The following is a 14,960-nucleotide window of genomic DNA, read 5'->3' on the forward strand; positions in this document are numbered from 1 at the left end:
GAGCCCAGCACGGCCCCTTTAAGAAGGTTGGAGGTGGGAGCAGGCAGAGGGAGCCCCCGCCCGAAATCCAAGCGCGGGTCCGCGCCTGCCCCGCCCCTGGAGTTAAGTACCGGACAGCCCCTGCGCCCCAGCCTGCGCGAGGAGCCCTGCTCCCTTGACTTGCGACTTGACTTGTGACTTGCGACTCGCTGCTGTCCAGACTCGGCACGCTCTGTTCCCTCGCCTTACAAGTCCAGACGCCCAACCCCGCCACGATGCTTCTCAGCCCGGGACACCCGCTGTCAGCTCCAGCCCTGGCCTTGATTCTTACCTTGGCCTTGTTTGTCAGATCTACAGCTCCTGGTGAGTGAAGGGCTGAGACCCTGACCCAGCCTAAAGGAACTATATGGGGACTGCACTCATGGTCCCTAATCAAGAGTTCAGGGGCCGGTACTTCTTCCCCAGGCTGAGGGTCTGGAAGGAAGGCTCTGATCTCTGTTTATGAGAACTCCGGGTATCCAAGGTTGTCTGGCTTTCCTGACCCTAGAAAGTCAGACTCTGAAAAGGGCTCCCTGGAGTTAGATTGCCAAGGGTGTGGCTCTGCCCACTCAGATTGTCCCGGACACTTAGGCCTCCTCTGTGCTGTCCATTTTTTTGCCAGGTAGGTTTGAGTGACCACAGTGGGTATCCAAGGATACCCAGAGGCAGCATTAAATGTGCATCCTGGCCACAGATACCCCTGGTCCAAAATGGGGGTGCTGTGAAGTAAGAAGCGGAGAGGAGGCATAACGCCCCACCCTGTGTGTGCCCAGCACACCTCTGCCATGGCCTTCTCTAACTCTCTCTGTCTTCTGTGCCCTCTCAGAGCTCTGCACCCCTCTTTTTGTCCTCAGGGCTGGCTAGCTAGCTTCTGCCCCTACCTCCATCCATCCTTATACCTTTCCCCTCACCCTTGCTCTTCTCACTGAGAGGACCTGACTGGTGACAGACAAGACCACCTACTCTCCAGGTTCCAGAGGCAAAGCTGCTACCCCTCAGATATCTCTCTGATAGCCTGGGACAACCCAGGCCACACCCCCTGTCCTTAGTTCTGGTGTCTGACCAGCAGACACTGAGTGAGGAGTACCTTCTGAGAGGTGCCAGTGGACATCGCCTCTGTCACCACCCCAGAGATCCTAGCAGTACAGCACTCTGCCTTTACTGGAGATGAGGTCTGGTTATACCATAAGATCTGTAGCCTCGGGGCCCCATCAGTCATTACTACCAATGTATGAATCAGGCAGCCAGCCTACATCTTTCAGGACCATTTCCAAGAGCAACTAAGAGCAGAGAAGGAACTTGAGTCTCCCTTCCAGGGGCCCAGACAACACCCTTCTCCCCACCAGATGGAGGAGACCAGCTCTAAAGAAGGGCATCACGAGGCACCCAGAAGGGAAGTGAGTCAGGGAAGGACCCCTGCACACCAAGGTGACTCCGGGTGGATCTGGCCTCCTCCTCCCTGCTACACAGACTGCCTTTCCTAAAATCTCACAGCTCCAGAGATGAACAGACCTGAGAGATGTGAGAAAGGAGACTGAGGTAGCTGGGCTTTCACAGCCAAGAGATCGTTCCCAGCAGCCCCTGCCTGCTTGGGCTTCAACCGAGAATAATCCTTTGACACCATCTTAGCACTGGCAACCAGAGATGTGATGTTAGAGCTACACAAAGATGACTGACAGGGTGTCGCAATGCATACCTGTACTGTCAGTATTGAGGAGGTAGCAGGAAGGGGATTGAGTGCACTGTGGATTCAAGGCCAGCCTGGGCTGCAGAATGAGTATCAGACCAGCCTCAACTAGAGAGAGACCCTGCCTCCAAAACAAGCTAAAAGAAAAAAGCAGGAAAGAAAAGAGAAGAGATGGGGAGGAGAAAGGAGGGAAGAAAGTGGGGAGAGAAGAGAACTGTGTTAATTCGGGAGATAGAAAAGTAAGGTGAAATTCCAAGAGCAGTTTCTGATTGTGTATGGAAAGATCCAGGTGAAAATGTGCAGGAAATCAGAAACAAGATGGGTGGGACAGAGGGCTGTCCTTGAGTCAAGGGAGTCTGCACTCCTGTCTGCGGTCCTAGGAGGTGGGTGTAACAGGGTGTTGAAATAGAAAGGCCAGCAGCCTGACTGGAAGGCATATTTTGAGCACAGGACAGGAAGAGCCATTGGGCTGGGACACAGAAACCTTAAATGGCAAAATGAAGCCCACAGCCTGGGTACCAATAGTGTGAAGAAGGTGCAGCTGAGTGCCTGTTTTGTAACATTAAACCCACCTTGGACTTCAGGAAAGACTTGGCATGGAGAAGGAATGAAATGGCTGATGTTATCCTCTGTGCCAAACAGAGCTTCTGCATAACAACTCTGACACCCCCAACCCAGTCTAGGGGATCTAAGTGGGGCCTGGACTCACAGCCTGGCATCAGGAGTTCATGGGCCTGTATTTCTTCCTCAGGCTGATTTCTGTTGGTAGGGTCTCCAGCTGTCTCAGGTTGTCTGGCTTTTATGACCCATGACGTCAAACCGCCCAGACCCCTCCTGAGAAAGCATCACCCCCACCTCTCCTGGAGGTTCTCTTGTCCCAGCTGAGGCACACTTGGGTGGCTCCCCTACACCTCTCCGCATTCCAGAGTATCCAGGTCATGGGGTCTGGGAGGCAAGTTTTCTTGGCACCATCTGGACCAACATCTCAACTGTACAGACAGGAGAAATGAGCCCCCAGAGGGGAAGCCAAAGTCTAGGCTTCTGCAAAAACCCAACAGCCCAGGAAAATTCCCAGGGAAGAAAGGAGTCCACTCCTTCTGAGCTCTGTGGAAGACCCTCCATGGAGGAGCAGACATGGGAGAGTGTTGCCTGAGGGGCAAGCTGAGGGGAAAGAAGATGGCATTCCAGTACAAGAAGGTTTGACTATAACCCTAGCTAGATCCTGGGGTGTGTCAGAGTGTAGCACTGGGGACAGTGACTGCCATGCCTCTTTTCTGGCCTGGTCTCACAGACTAAAAGGCGGGATATGAGAGACTGAGGTAGCTCCTACATACATGCCTCCCAGAGGAGCTCTCAGGGTTATCCGGATGGGGATCAAAAGCAATGGGGTATTGAAGACCACCAGGCTCCAGGGCCAGAGATACAAGAAAGAGAATCGGAGTAGATTCTGTTGGCTCTGAGAGTGATTCACAGGGGCATCAGTGGTGTGGAGACAGATGAACCATGTGCATGCACTGTGCGTGCTGCCCCGGAACTCTGAGGCAGGGCAGAGGCCAGGGCCTTGGCCAAGCCCACCCAGACTCTAGAAAAACTTCCCCAGAACCAAAGATAACTGAGTTCCCCCTCCCAAAGTCCACATGCCCAGGCAGCACAAGAAGGGCCTTTTAGCAGTGCCTGCCTGAGCAGGGACTGTGGGGGAGGGTGAGCCATGCCAGGTGGGCTAGGCTGCTGTTTGCTGGAACTAGGAGGGGAGAGGGCCACAGGGAAGGGATTGGGCATGTGTGGCGCTCACGCAGGAAGTGTATAGGCTGTCTGAGAACTGGGCGTGCTGCCCAGGATGGGGTAGGGGAGGGGGGAACTTGGATATCCCTGACTTTCATGCTTGCTTGTTCGCTGGTACACACAGATGGGGCTCAGGCCATGGTGGTATACAGCTGTTCTCACAGACCCTGACAGAGGCAGTAAGGGCTGGAGTGGCTGCTGCCTCATCTCCAGCCCTCTACCTGGCAGACTTGGGTTTGGGTGGTGCCTTGGGGTACATGGGGGTGCTGACCAGAGCTGTACTTCCTGGTCAGGACCATGAGCAGATGAACTAGGGACATGTGGACTGGAGTGTAAGCCTGCTTCCTCTTTGGTTCTGCTTGGTTCTGCTGTTTTAACTGCTCCCCTACAACTGCCAGCCAGGCCCAGCGCCCCTCCAGCGTGCTCTCTGTTCCAGCCTATGTCAATTCCGCAAAGCTTTCAAGAGATAAAACTCTTTCTTGTTCTGAGTGCAATTGGAGTGGGTCTAGGTGCAAAGTATTGCTTTCATTGCTGAATCTGCAAGGAATCTTGAAATTAACTGGATTAGCATCAAGAGTTAAGTGTTTAGATCCTTTCTAGGGCAGGGTTCCCTAGCTCTCTGGCCTCCAGGAGAATCCAAACCTCTTAGTGGGAAGAAGGTCAAGTTCATGACTCAGTCTGAGAATTTGCCCCCATGGTGGGTGCCGGGATACAAGGCAGGAAACAGCCCCATTTTACAGAGGAGGAAACTGGGTTCAGAGAATAAGAAGGGCCCCACCCACCTCCCAGCCCCCCACCCCCAATAGAGTGGCCACCCCAGACCAGGCTAGCAGAGTAAGGGCACACACCAGTGATCTCACACACCCCAGAAGAGAGAGATCTCTAGAGAAGTCCAGGTCTCTGTCGCTGTCCCTCCAGCAGCTGTCTCCATGTCTCCAAGCCCTCCGACCTCATAGCAGAAGCAAATCTCCCATTAAAAAAAATCTCCACCTACTTCCAGCTAGAGAAAAAAAAGAAAGAAAGAAAAGAAAAGAAAAGGAAGCCACACATTTCTCTCTGATACCGGTTGTAGCCTGCGGCTGTTGTCAAGGTGGCTCGGTGGTGTAGATCATCCTTGTTCTGAAGGTAGTGTGGGCGGGCCTGGCCAGGAGCAGTGCCTGTCTTGTTGACCAGCTCTTCTCACTCAGTGCCTACCCACGCCCTGTGGAGAAGCTATCGCTGCCAACTCTGGTGTGCATTAACCAGGCTGCAGCCGTGGTTCATGCTTACTCAAGTGTTTCAGTCTGTCCCTCCCCCTCTCCCTCCACAGACCTCACAGCAGAAACCCTGACTCTAGACCAGCCTCAAGCCCTGCACAGCAAGGCTCAACACATTGCAAGCCTGGAGTCACCTAGTGCTTCTTTAGAGGATCGGGGACTAGGCCTCCCTGCCCTTTGCCCTTGTTCCTGGCATAGGTGGTGACCTCACCCATAGGACCAGCAGCCCCTGGTGTCTCACCCCCTTTCTCATGCTTTCCACCACATAGCCGAGCACAGGGTTTGCCCACTGTGGGCTGAGCAGGGAATTTGCTCCCAGAGATCACACACCAGCCCACCCAGAGGTATATGATCCTGAGAATATGGGATGCCTGTCTCACCTAGTACTTGTGTAGCAGCTTCCTGCACAAATGTTTATAGGTTGAGTTTGATTTGCTTTTTGCCAAGAGTGATGGTACATTCCTATAAACCTGCACTCAAGAGGAAGAAGCAAGGTTGAAAGTTCAAGGCCAGCCTAGGCTACATAGCAAGACCCTGTCTCAAAATAATGATGATGATGGTGGTGGTGGTTGTGGTGGTGGTGGTGGTGGTGGTGGTAATTGTGATTATTATAAACACTGTCGGGTGAGGATGTAGCTTAGTTATTAGAATGCTTGTCAAGCATGCATGAAAGCTGAGTTCAGGCCCCAGCCCCATTGCATAAACTGGATGTGAGAGCATGCACCTGTTATCACAGGAGGTAGAAGCAAGATGGTCATTCTTGGCTAAATAGTGGGTCTAAGGCCCTTAGACATTCTTGGCTCAATCGTGAGATCCTGTGTCAAACAAAACAATAAAAATATACTGTTTTGGGGTTGGGGATTTAGCTCAGTGGTAGAGCGCTTGCCTAGGAAGCACAAGGCCCTGGGTTCGATCCCCAGCTCCGAAAAAAAAAAGAACCAAAAAAAAAAAAAAAATATATATATATATATATACTGTTTTAATAGAGGATTTTGTGGCAGAGAAAGAGAAGGAGATTGATTAGTTAAGATTGCTTCCTAGCTTTCAAAGACTCCCACTCAAGGCTGACTGCAGGGTCTCCTGTAACGTCTCCTTCTCCAGACCATTCAACAGGGAGCCTGAAGGCAGAGAGCAGCCCCTCACACACCCAGAACACAGCCTTCACACACCCAGACTCTGAGGTTTCTCCTGCCCAGACTCCCACTCTGCCCCTCCTACAATCAAATAGAATATTCCTGAACATCCAAGTGGGCAGAAGCCTCACTGTCTCATGGCCACACTCACCACCATGCCATTACTATGCCGTGCCCTTCTCTCCCTCCGTGGTCAACATGAATCATGTCCTAATGTCTGGCCATTAGTTAACGTCCAACGTAGTCAGCCTCTCTCTTGGGGCTCTGTATAAAACACCCTACTTTCACCTTCCCTCTGTCTACTGAGTATGGTTAGACACTCAGCAGGTGTGCATGCATGAATATGTGTGTGCCCGCATGTACACATATACATGCAGCACATTGTTCAGTGGGCTCTGACCAAGACTATGTCCACCCTACAAGCCAGCAGCCGTAGGGGAAGCCCCCGATTCAAGACACATACCATGGCCAGGAAAAGGCCTCTGGCTAAGTCTCGGCCAATCTGCTCTCTGGGGAGCAGAGGAGACCGGGGAGAGGAGCCCAACTTCCGTTCCCACCTAAGAGCAAACTCTTCCCCGCCCACATTTCAGGAGGGGCAGCTATAAATATCAATGGGCCCAGGATGCTGATTCCCACGACATCAGCTCCTCCCTGCCCCCTTCTCTAGTGCACAGGCACTGGGGCCAAGAAACTGCTGCAGCTGGGGCAAGGCAGGCTTGCGCCCCCCCCCCCGACTTCCTGGCAGAGGGAGAACAAATCACCATTTTGGGGAGTCTCTGGGCTATGGCTGAGCATCTTTCTAATTCTCATTTTGACTCAACCCCCACCTTTCCTGCTCTCAGCCCTCAGTTCCTTAGAGACCTTCTATGGGGAGGCAGAAGGCTAGCTAGGCACAGCGGTTACAAGCATGGTATTAGAGCATTCATCTGGGATTAGATCCCAGCCCTTGTGCAAGGACTTGTGGGCTTGGCCCACTGTGAGCCTCCAGTTAGCCCTTTACAAAACAGGAAAGAATAGCCCCTACCTCTCATATGTGTTGAAGACAACGAAGCCAGATCTCGGCCTGGAAGAAAAGCTCTTCTAGGCATCTGTGCCCGAGGTTGCTGTTATTCTGTTCCTGCTGTCTTTCTGGGGTGGGTGGCTCAGTAGTTGGGGTGACCCTGTTCAGAAAAGGTTCCAAGGCAAGGACTCTGGAAGGGCTGCCAGCCACTTACCACACCCTCAGCTCAGGACCCTTTACAAAGTGGAGGCAGGGTTCTGCATCTGTGCTATGTGAGGGCTGAGGTCTCACCTTGTTGGGACCTCACGGACAGAGCAGAAGATCCCTCCTGGGTACCCAGAACCTACTTCTCAATAGCAGACAGTCTTGTACAAGGCCCATGAGCTGACGTGCAGCTGAAACCCAGTCAGAGGATGCCACGTGAGTAACCAAAAGGTAGTCAAACTCCATCCCCAAAGCAAGTGACCGGGAAGGAAAAAATGGGTCCCAGTACGGTTTATGAGTAAGGGAACCCAGAAACCTCTTTTTCTTTCCCTCTGCCAACTCCACAGGACCTTCTAATTCTTGGTCTCCTCTCCAATTCTGACCAGGGCCCAGTGACATTGACATAAAGTGGTTTAGAGTAGCATAGGACCACTAACACCACTGTAATCAGCAATACTGGCAGCATAACAAGGGGCAGAAATTCAGGCTGAGCGAAGTTGAAAAGATGTCTCTGGGATGCTGGTGGTGACAATGTCCATGTGAGTTCAGTGAGGACATGTGAGAGGTGAATTTCCGGAGATGGCTGCAGGGTGAGAAGCCTGGCCTTGTAACTCTAGAAGAATCCTTGGGATAAAGGACTACCCAGAACCTAAGCCTCTCTGTGTGGACACCTTTGCCTTCACCCCAGTGCACTCTGGGAAAAGCCCAGACAGCTCCCCGGATGTTCTAATAGAATCCAGGAGCCTGCCTCTGGCTGTTTCTGTCTCCAGGCATCTGGGGCTTCTGTGCTTCAGGCCTCCCATCTGTAGCCCAGCTGAGCCCTTCTGGAAGTAGGGACTAAGATGGAGTCTTCTTCCTGCATTTAGTAACAATCAATGGGTAGGCAACTTGTGTTCATGCTTACTATGTGACAGATTGAGATATCTGACCCTGCTGTGTGACCTTCAACAGACTTCTGTCCCGCTCTGTGCCTCTGCAGGGGAACTTTAATCTCCCAAGTCATCTCTAAAACTCTGAGTCCAAGCTCCTAAGAATGGGGCAGGGACTCAGCATCTAGCTAGCTGCTTGTCCTAGTCATGCAGTAAGCTGAGGTAGACCTTCCTCGGGGCTTAAGGGCACTGGTTAGCCAGCGTTCCTGGGCATTGGGAAAACACTTTCCAAAGTTGGCCCCAGACCCCTGGGGCTCTCCCAGAATGAGAGTTCCCTCTGCCCCCAGTTCCCATCTTCCACCCCCTAGCTTGGCCCCACCCTGCCAAAAATAAACCCAGACCACCCCATTTGGTCCCAGCCAGACCCACCCAACTCTTCCAGAGCCAGTTGAGTCAGAGCTTGGGACTGCTCCTTTTTTAACTGTCTGAGTCACCGGTTGTGGCTATGGTTCTATGACACATGCCCAGGCTGCAGCCAGCCCGTTGCCCCTAAAAGCACAACAGTGGCAGCATCTGCATAGTGAGTAGCAGCAGGTGGATTTAGTTTGTAACCTATCAGGACTAGGAAGCTCACTCCCTAGTAAGCTAAAGGTGGAGCTGACCCCAAAGGCCCTGCCTCGCCTATAGCACTTTACTGCACCCCACCAGAGAGAGAGGGGTCTCCATGCCCAGTGTCCAGGGACGCATGGGAAGGCCAGAGATTTCTATTATTGTCTGTTTGGTTCCAGCTCAGGACCCACACTGTGCCCTGAGTGCCCTGAAGACGCCTTGTTGGCAGGGACACTGCCTTCTGCCTTCCCCTGTCACTCCTGCCCGACTCTGCTTACAGATCCACAGGGCTGCAATCTCCCCATCTCTCTCCCAGACCCTATTCTGTCCCATCCCTGTCTCTCCATCTGGTCCAGCCAGTCCCTGGCTGTCTGTCTTCACTTCTCCATCCCCTCCCTTCACATCGCTGCCTCTTCGTCTTTGCCTCTCCCAGCTCTGGTCCTGTTCTTTCTCCACGTCATCCTGTACCCAGCTCGGGGGACAGTCTGAAGTGCTCACTCCGCAGCTGGCACCCCAAGGCCCTCGTCTGTCTTCTCGGTAGACAAAATAGACCCACATCCACCCATCCCAACATGGGAGTCTGGACCCCGGGGGACCAATAATCCCAAGAGAAATTTTCCATCCCCCTCACCCTGCCCTGTCCACCACCCCAAAGCATAGACTACATCCTGTCCCAGGGAATGTCAGGATCCCACAGGCACTTCCTTAGAGCCTGGGGGTGGGGAGGGGGCCTGGGAATGGCCCCTCCTTGAGTCCTGCTGGAGCAGAAGCCTGCACAACTTCAAACCCCATCCTCTGTCTGTGGTCATGCCTCCAGCTATAAATAGGGGCTCACAGTCTATTTTCTTTAAAAACAAGCATCAGACTGGGTGACCATGACCAGAAAAGCAACCCCTGGCCGGAGCAGTCTCCCATCCTCCTCAGTCACTGTGTCCAGGCACCTTAGATGGTTAGCAGGGCTAGAAAGGGGGCTGGGGGTGAAGCGCAGTGGAAAATACACAAGGCAGTCTCCAACGTGCTACCTGGACCAGCTAGGGGCTGCCCTTTATATACCCCTCCTCGTCTCCCTTCACCACACAAGGTCATCCTCATGTCGAGACTCACGGTGTCAACAAAGAGAGGTGACACAGCTCCCCAAGCCACTGTTGAGTATCTGCACCCCAAACAAGATGAGGTAGCCTCATAGCCTTGGCTATGAGACAGGGTGAGGGACTCATGAGGCCAGCTCAGAGAGGACAAAAGAGCTGGATCCAAAACAGGACGTAGGTATCGGCTAGACTTAGGCGGAAGAGCCTGAGGTCCAGCAAGGCTGATACCTAGAATGTTCACAGCAATATGGGTGAATGCCGTGGATAGAAGCAAGGCCACCCATGGCCTTTCGCATCACACTCAGGTTTTGGAGCCTGATCATGGGATGGAGAGCCACCCAAAGCTTCAGACCAGAGAGGATGCTGAGCAAATCGGTTTAACTGTTGCTACTACTTGCAAAGAGAGGCAGGAAGTTAACTAAGACAGGCACGGGATGGTGGTGATCTGCCTTGCCTACAAGCACAGTGGGAAAGGAGATTAATTTGAGGGAGAATTTAGAGGCAGGGTAGATGGAGAGTGGATATCCCTTAACTGTGGCGAGGAAGGAAAGAGTGGGCCCAGAACTCAGTTTCTGTCTACAGTGGCTGGCTAGCGGGACCTTTATTAGGCCAGTGAGGAGGTTGGGGCAATATGACCTTGTTTGCTGTGAGTGGGGTCGGACATGGCAGTTTCTGGACCAGATGTCCAAGGGCCTGTGAGGGTCCAGCAAAAAAGGTGGCCCATGCCTGAGGCTGGAGAAGAAAAAATAGGTACATTGTAGCAGAAGTAGGATTTAGCTTCTGGGAGCTACGCTGGCAGGAAAGTTCAGTGGGAACCAATACTAAAAGGAGGCGGGCCTACATGGAAGGCCTGACTAGTCCTCACGCTATTAGTGGAGACCCTGTGGTTTTTGGGCCCAACCTTGTAGCCACAGACTCCAAAGACTGGGCATGCCCACCAGTGTGATATTTTGCTACTCTGCCTATGTGAGAAAGATCTTCTTGATAGAAAACTCTCAGGACTGGAGAGATGGCTCAGACATTAGAGCACTGGCTGCTCTTCAGGAGGACCTAAGTTTGATTCCCAGCACCCACATGTAGATCATAACTGGCCATAACTCCAGTTCCAGGGGATCTGACACCCTCTTCTGGCCTCCACAGGGACTGCATGCATGTACCCAGACATACATGCAGGCAAACACCGACACACACAGAAAAATTCTCACATGGGCCCAACATCACTTCCTTCTGATTTCTGCTCTATCTATGGATGTGGATATGGAAGTGCCTTAGGCAGGGACACAAGCCTGGGTCCTATGCTAAAGAACTTCTGACATGTGGAGGTCAGTGGTAAAGCACATGCTTAGAATGAGCAAGGGCCTGGTTTGATCTAGTGCTTGCATGTGTGCACACACACACACACACACACACACACACACACACAGAGGCTTCCAGCTAGAGGACCAAAGCTGGCCCTCAGGATCCACTCTAGTGGCCACAGCTTTCTATCAGCCACTCATGTCTGGACTGACCTGAATCCAGGCATGGATTGTTCCCCTCATCCCCTTTCACAGATGGAAAGACTGAGGCCAGAGAGAATGTAGGAGATCGGGTCTCTGAGTTGAGGGGTGTGTCTGTCTTTCTGCCTGCCCATCTGTCTGTGTGTGTTTTAGGAGACAGATGATCCTTAATCTATGTCCAGGTCTCCCCCTCCTCCCTAAATGTTAGACATGATGTTGCAAGGAACACAGCCTGTTGTGCACACACAATGCCACCAACCTTTAAGTTCAGCACTGTCCAGGCCCACAGTCACTGTTCCCCACCCCATCTATCTCCAAACCCAGCTTTCCAGGCAAGGAAACTCTAGACACCTTCCCAATAGCCCTGTAAAAGAACCCCAGTTGTGACTGCTCTGTGGCTCTAAGGGGACACTGACCTGTGAGCCCCGACTGCGAGAGAGCTAGGCCCAACAGGTACTCAGAGTAGCTCTCACCCTTGCTTAGTCTCTAGGTCCTCTATTTCCCACACTTCCCAACCTCCAAGTCCCCAGTGGGCAGGATTGGCACTTAATCACTGGCTTCTGAGAACACTGGGCCACCTCTTACCAGCCCCTCCCTCTCCCAGCAGCTCCCTGAGCCCACCCGCAGCTGCTCTAGGAGAGGAGGCCGCCTCACCCTGTCAGCCAAAGCAGATGCGTTCCCTCCGGCCCTCCACTCCTCCCACTTCCACCCGATCCTGACAGAGGGAGCCTCAGGGGGACAAGAAGGGAAAAAGTGTGTCTTCCCCAGGCAAGCTGCCAGCCAGCCCTCACACCCTCCTCCCACCCCAGCCAGTGCAGATGCTTCACTTCCGACTCATGTGCTCCAGCCACCACTTCTGTATGCGTACACCTCCTTGCCAGCACCCACAGCACCCAGCTCTGGAGCCACACCCACAGGGGCTTCTGTGTCAGCCTGGTCTCTGTCCCTGTAAACCTCTCTAGGCCTCAGTGTCTTCTCTTGTAAGATGGAAATTTTCTCATAGAGACCCTGCTAGGACTGGGAAGGGTTCCTTCTTTTTCTCCTGCATACCAGTAACCTTATCCCAGGCTGGACCCACTGAAATGGGAATCTCACACCCACTAAGGCCTGCCAGCCAGGATAGGGAAAGTGGAAAAGGCCCTCCCTGGAAATCCACCCATCTGAACAAGGAGGAAAATTATAAGGCAGAGAAAAGCCTCTTGGAATTGTTCCCCACCACATTAGTCCCACCCTCTTTGCCTGAGGCAGGGGAGCAGTAGAGCTCCACAAAGACTTCATTGAGGCCTGCTTCCTCCCTGTCCCAGCCTCCAGCCTGGGTGGACTCTGGGCAATTGGTTCCATCAAAACCTCTCATTTTCCCTCCTTCTTCCTCTTGTGCCCAGCATGGCCCTGGGGTTGGCATATGTGGCTGGAAGCCCAGGACACTAGTCCTGCCCCCTACACAGCTCACAGATCTCCGAGACCGTTCCTCTTCTGCAGGAGTGATCATCCTCCATATGGGCCTCGATACTTTGGAAATTAACCTCAGTATATGCCCCTCAACATGGCTGACTGATGGTAGTTGTCTAGTGGGCTAGTAGCTGAGGCCCGTGCCAGAGCCAGAGTTCAGGCAATAATTGAGAAACTGTTCTGTTCTGGCCTCTTTGGGCTTTCAGGGAACCAAAGAGTAGAGGAGAGAGTCAAAGTCTGAGTGATTCTTGTGGCCTCGGAGTTCTTGGGATGAGGGGAAGGAGACTCGTGAGCCCAGCAGAAGTCTTTTGATGCTTGTTCATGGTGGTCGTTTGCCTGGTCACACAGTGCTTGTGGTCCAGCCCTGCCCTGGGATGAGATCTTGTCTCCCGAGGGGGAGGACAGCTCTAAATTCCAATCCCACACGACAGTGAACTGGTCTACTGTTGTTCTCCCAGCGGGAAAGGCTGGGGCCCAGTGAGGACAGCTGAAGACAGCCTGCAGTGAGAGATGTGGCCATAACCCAGTGTCGTGCCTATGAAGGCTGCTGTCCCTGTGGTCTCACCTGAATCTGCTCCATTTCACCTTCCCCGAATACCTTGAGAGTAGCAGGGATGAGGAAAGATGAGGGCCTGCCTCAGGATGATGGCTTGGCCTTTCATCGGTGTGCTCATGAAAGATGTGTGGGGAGCAGATTTGGGAGGAGGTAGCCCCCCAACTCGGCCCACCAGACATTTTCTCTTGCCAAGTAGTTTTAGGACGGGACAGATCTGGTAGATTATCCTTCAGTCCTGGCCAACCAGGATCCCAAACACACAGTTCCATCAGTCTATCCAACATCCTCACTAACCTATACTTACTATCCAGGTATGCTGACACCCCCAACACACACACACACACACACACACACACACACACACATGTGCACGCACACATGCACACACATACGAACTCATGCATACATATACACATGGGCACACACAAACACACATGCATACACACATATACATGCATGTGCACACATACACACATGTATGCACATACAAAAACACACATGAGCTTGTGTGTCACACACACATGCACAACACATGAACTCATGCATACACACAAATGGAAACACACATGCATATGCACGTGCATGCATAAAAAACACTTGAATAAACAAATGTACATGCATGTGCATACATACATACACACATGTATGCACATACACACAAAAACACACCCATGAGCTTGCGTGTCTCACACACACACACACACACACACACACACACACGTATGCACACTGACTACTCAGATCTGTAGGGACTCCACAGGCTGCTTTGATCAGCTTGTCACTTTGCTCCCCCAGCCCAGAGCAGAGAAAGTCAGTGCCCAGGCCACCAGCCTCTGCCCATCCCTAGGGAAACCTCTTTCAGGTTTCCCTAGCTTGAAGGGGAGCTATGGTGGAGAAAAAAGAGGGAGTCCTTGGAGGTACAAGGGAAGGCAAGCTGGCTTGAGGACTGAGTGACCTCAGAGAGAATACAGTGGCTCAGGCAGGGCACTTGGCCCATTGCTCTTACAAAGGCTGTATTCAGGTGGACCCCCACACCCATGAGTGAGGACAGAGAGCCCTTCAACCTTGCCTCAGCCCTCCCAAGAATCTATCCCACAGCACCTCAGACTCCCTTGAAAACTCTGGCCTCACCCTGCCTCTCAGACCTGGAACCAGGATATATCACCTCAGATGCCAGACCCCACAGGCTACAGTAGAGAAATCCAGCCTCCCCAAGGCAGGATCCTCTTCCTCCCAACTCTCTGGACACCCCCATTCCAGCCCACAGCAGTAGATCCTGCCTCCTCTGTCTCCCTGGGCTTCTTTGCCTCCTTTCCTAACTCTAGTCTGTGTCACTTGAGTTCAGTCCTTGTGAGAGGTCACTGTGTCTCCTTTTCAGTATCTTTCTCTCAGGCTGGTGCTTCTTTTCCATCCCAGTTGCTGCATTAGGGACATAAGCATATATGCTTGTGCGTGCCTGAGCGTGTGGAATGATGGACAGATGATGGGTGAAGATTGGTCTCGTCTCTCCTGTCTACCTCTTGCAGCAGCAACACTAGGCGTCACCCCAGTGTTCACACACCCAGGGCTCCCACCCCCACCCTGCTCTCAACTGGGCAGCAGACATTCCTACTACCCATCCTGCCCAATAGCCCTGGGCTCCCATTTTCTCCCTTATAAAGTCAGGCTACGGCAGACAACCAGGAATGCTGCCTCTGCCCATGACGCAAGCCAGCTGTGGGAGCCCGCCCAACTGCCCTAGGCTATGAGGGGTAGCACAGAGCTCACAGGGTTCGATGCCAGGGAACAGGGTGCTGTGGGTGGGGCTGGG

General features: G+C 52.8%; 2 protein-coding genes and 1 non-coding gene across 5 annotated transcripts in view; 2 read left to right on the forward strand and 1 right to left on the reverse strand.

Moving 5' to 3' along the window:
* Positions 1-14,960, reverse strand: part of Cimap1c (ciliary microtubule associated protein 1C) — a 32,260-nt gene that overhangs the window by 16,032 nt on the left and 1,268 nt on the right. Inside the window, exon 1 of one of the 3 annotated variants that reach the window (XM_039081471.2) lies at positions 4,551-5,020. The exons of 1 other annotated variant lie outside the window; for it this stretch is intronic. The gene's annotated coding sequence lies outside the window, so the exon portion shown is untranslated. Of the gene's footprint in view, positions 1-4,335; positions 4,448-4,550; positions 5,021-14,960 lie in introns of those variants that run through there. One more of the 3 variants, XM_017595651.3, reaches the window with a different exon arrangement.
* The window catches only part of Cspg4 (chondroitin sulfate proteoglycan 4), a 35,046-nt gene continuing 20,270 nt past the window's right edge, over positions 185-14,960 (forward strand). The window contains exon 1 of the mRNA NM_031022.2: positions 185-342. Within this exon, the coding sequence (NP_112284.2) occupies positions 255-342 (88 nt within the window). The 5' untranslated portion in view covers positions 185-254. The remainder of the gene's footprint in view (positions 343-14,960) is intronic.
* On the forward strand, positions 5,591-5,671 carry Trnap-agg41 (transfer RNA proline (anticodon AGG) 41). Its single transcript has one exon. It is a non-coding gene; the product is annotated as a tRNA-Pro (tRNA).

This window comes from Rattus norvegicus, chromosome 8 (genome assembly GCF_036323735.1).
Source record: "Rattus norvegicus strain BN/NHsdMcwi chromosome 8, GRCr8, whole genome shotgun sequence".
Classification (NCBI taxonomy): domain Eukaryota; kingdom Metazoa; phylum Chordata; class Mammalia; order Rodentia; family Muridae; genus Rattus; species Rattus norvegicus.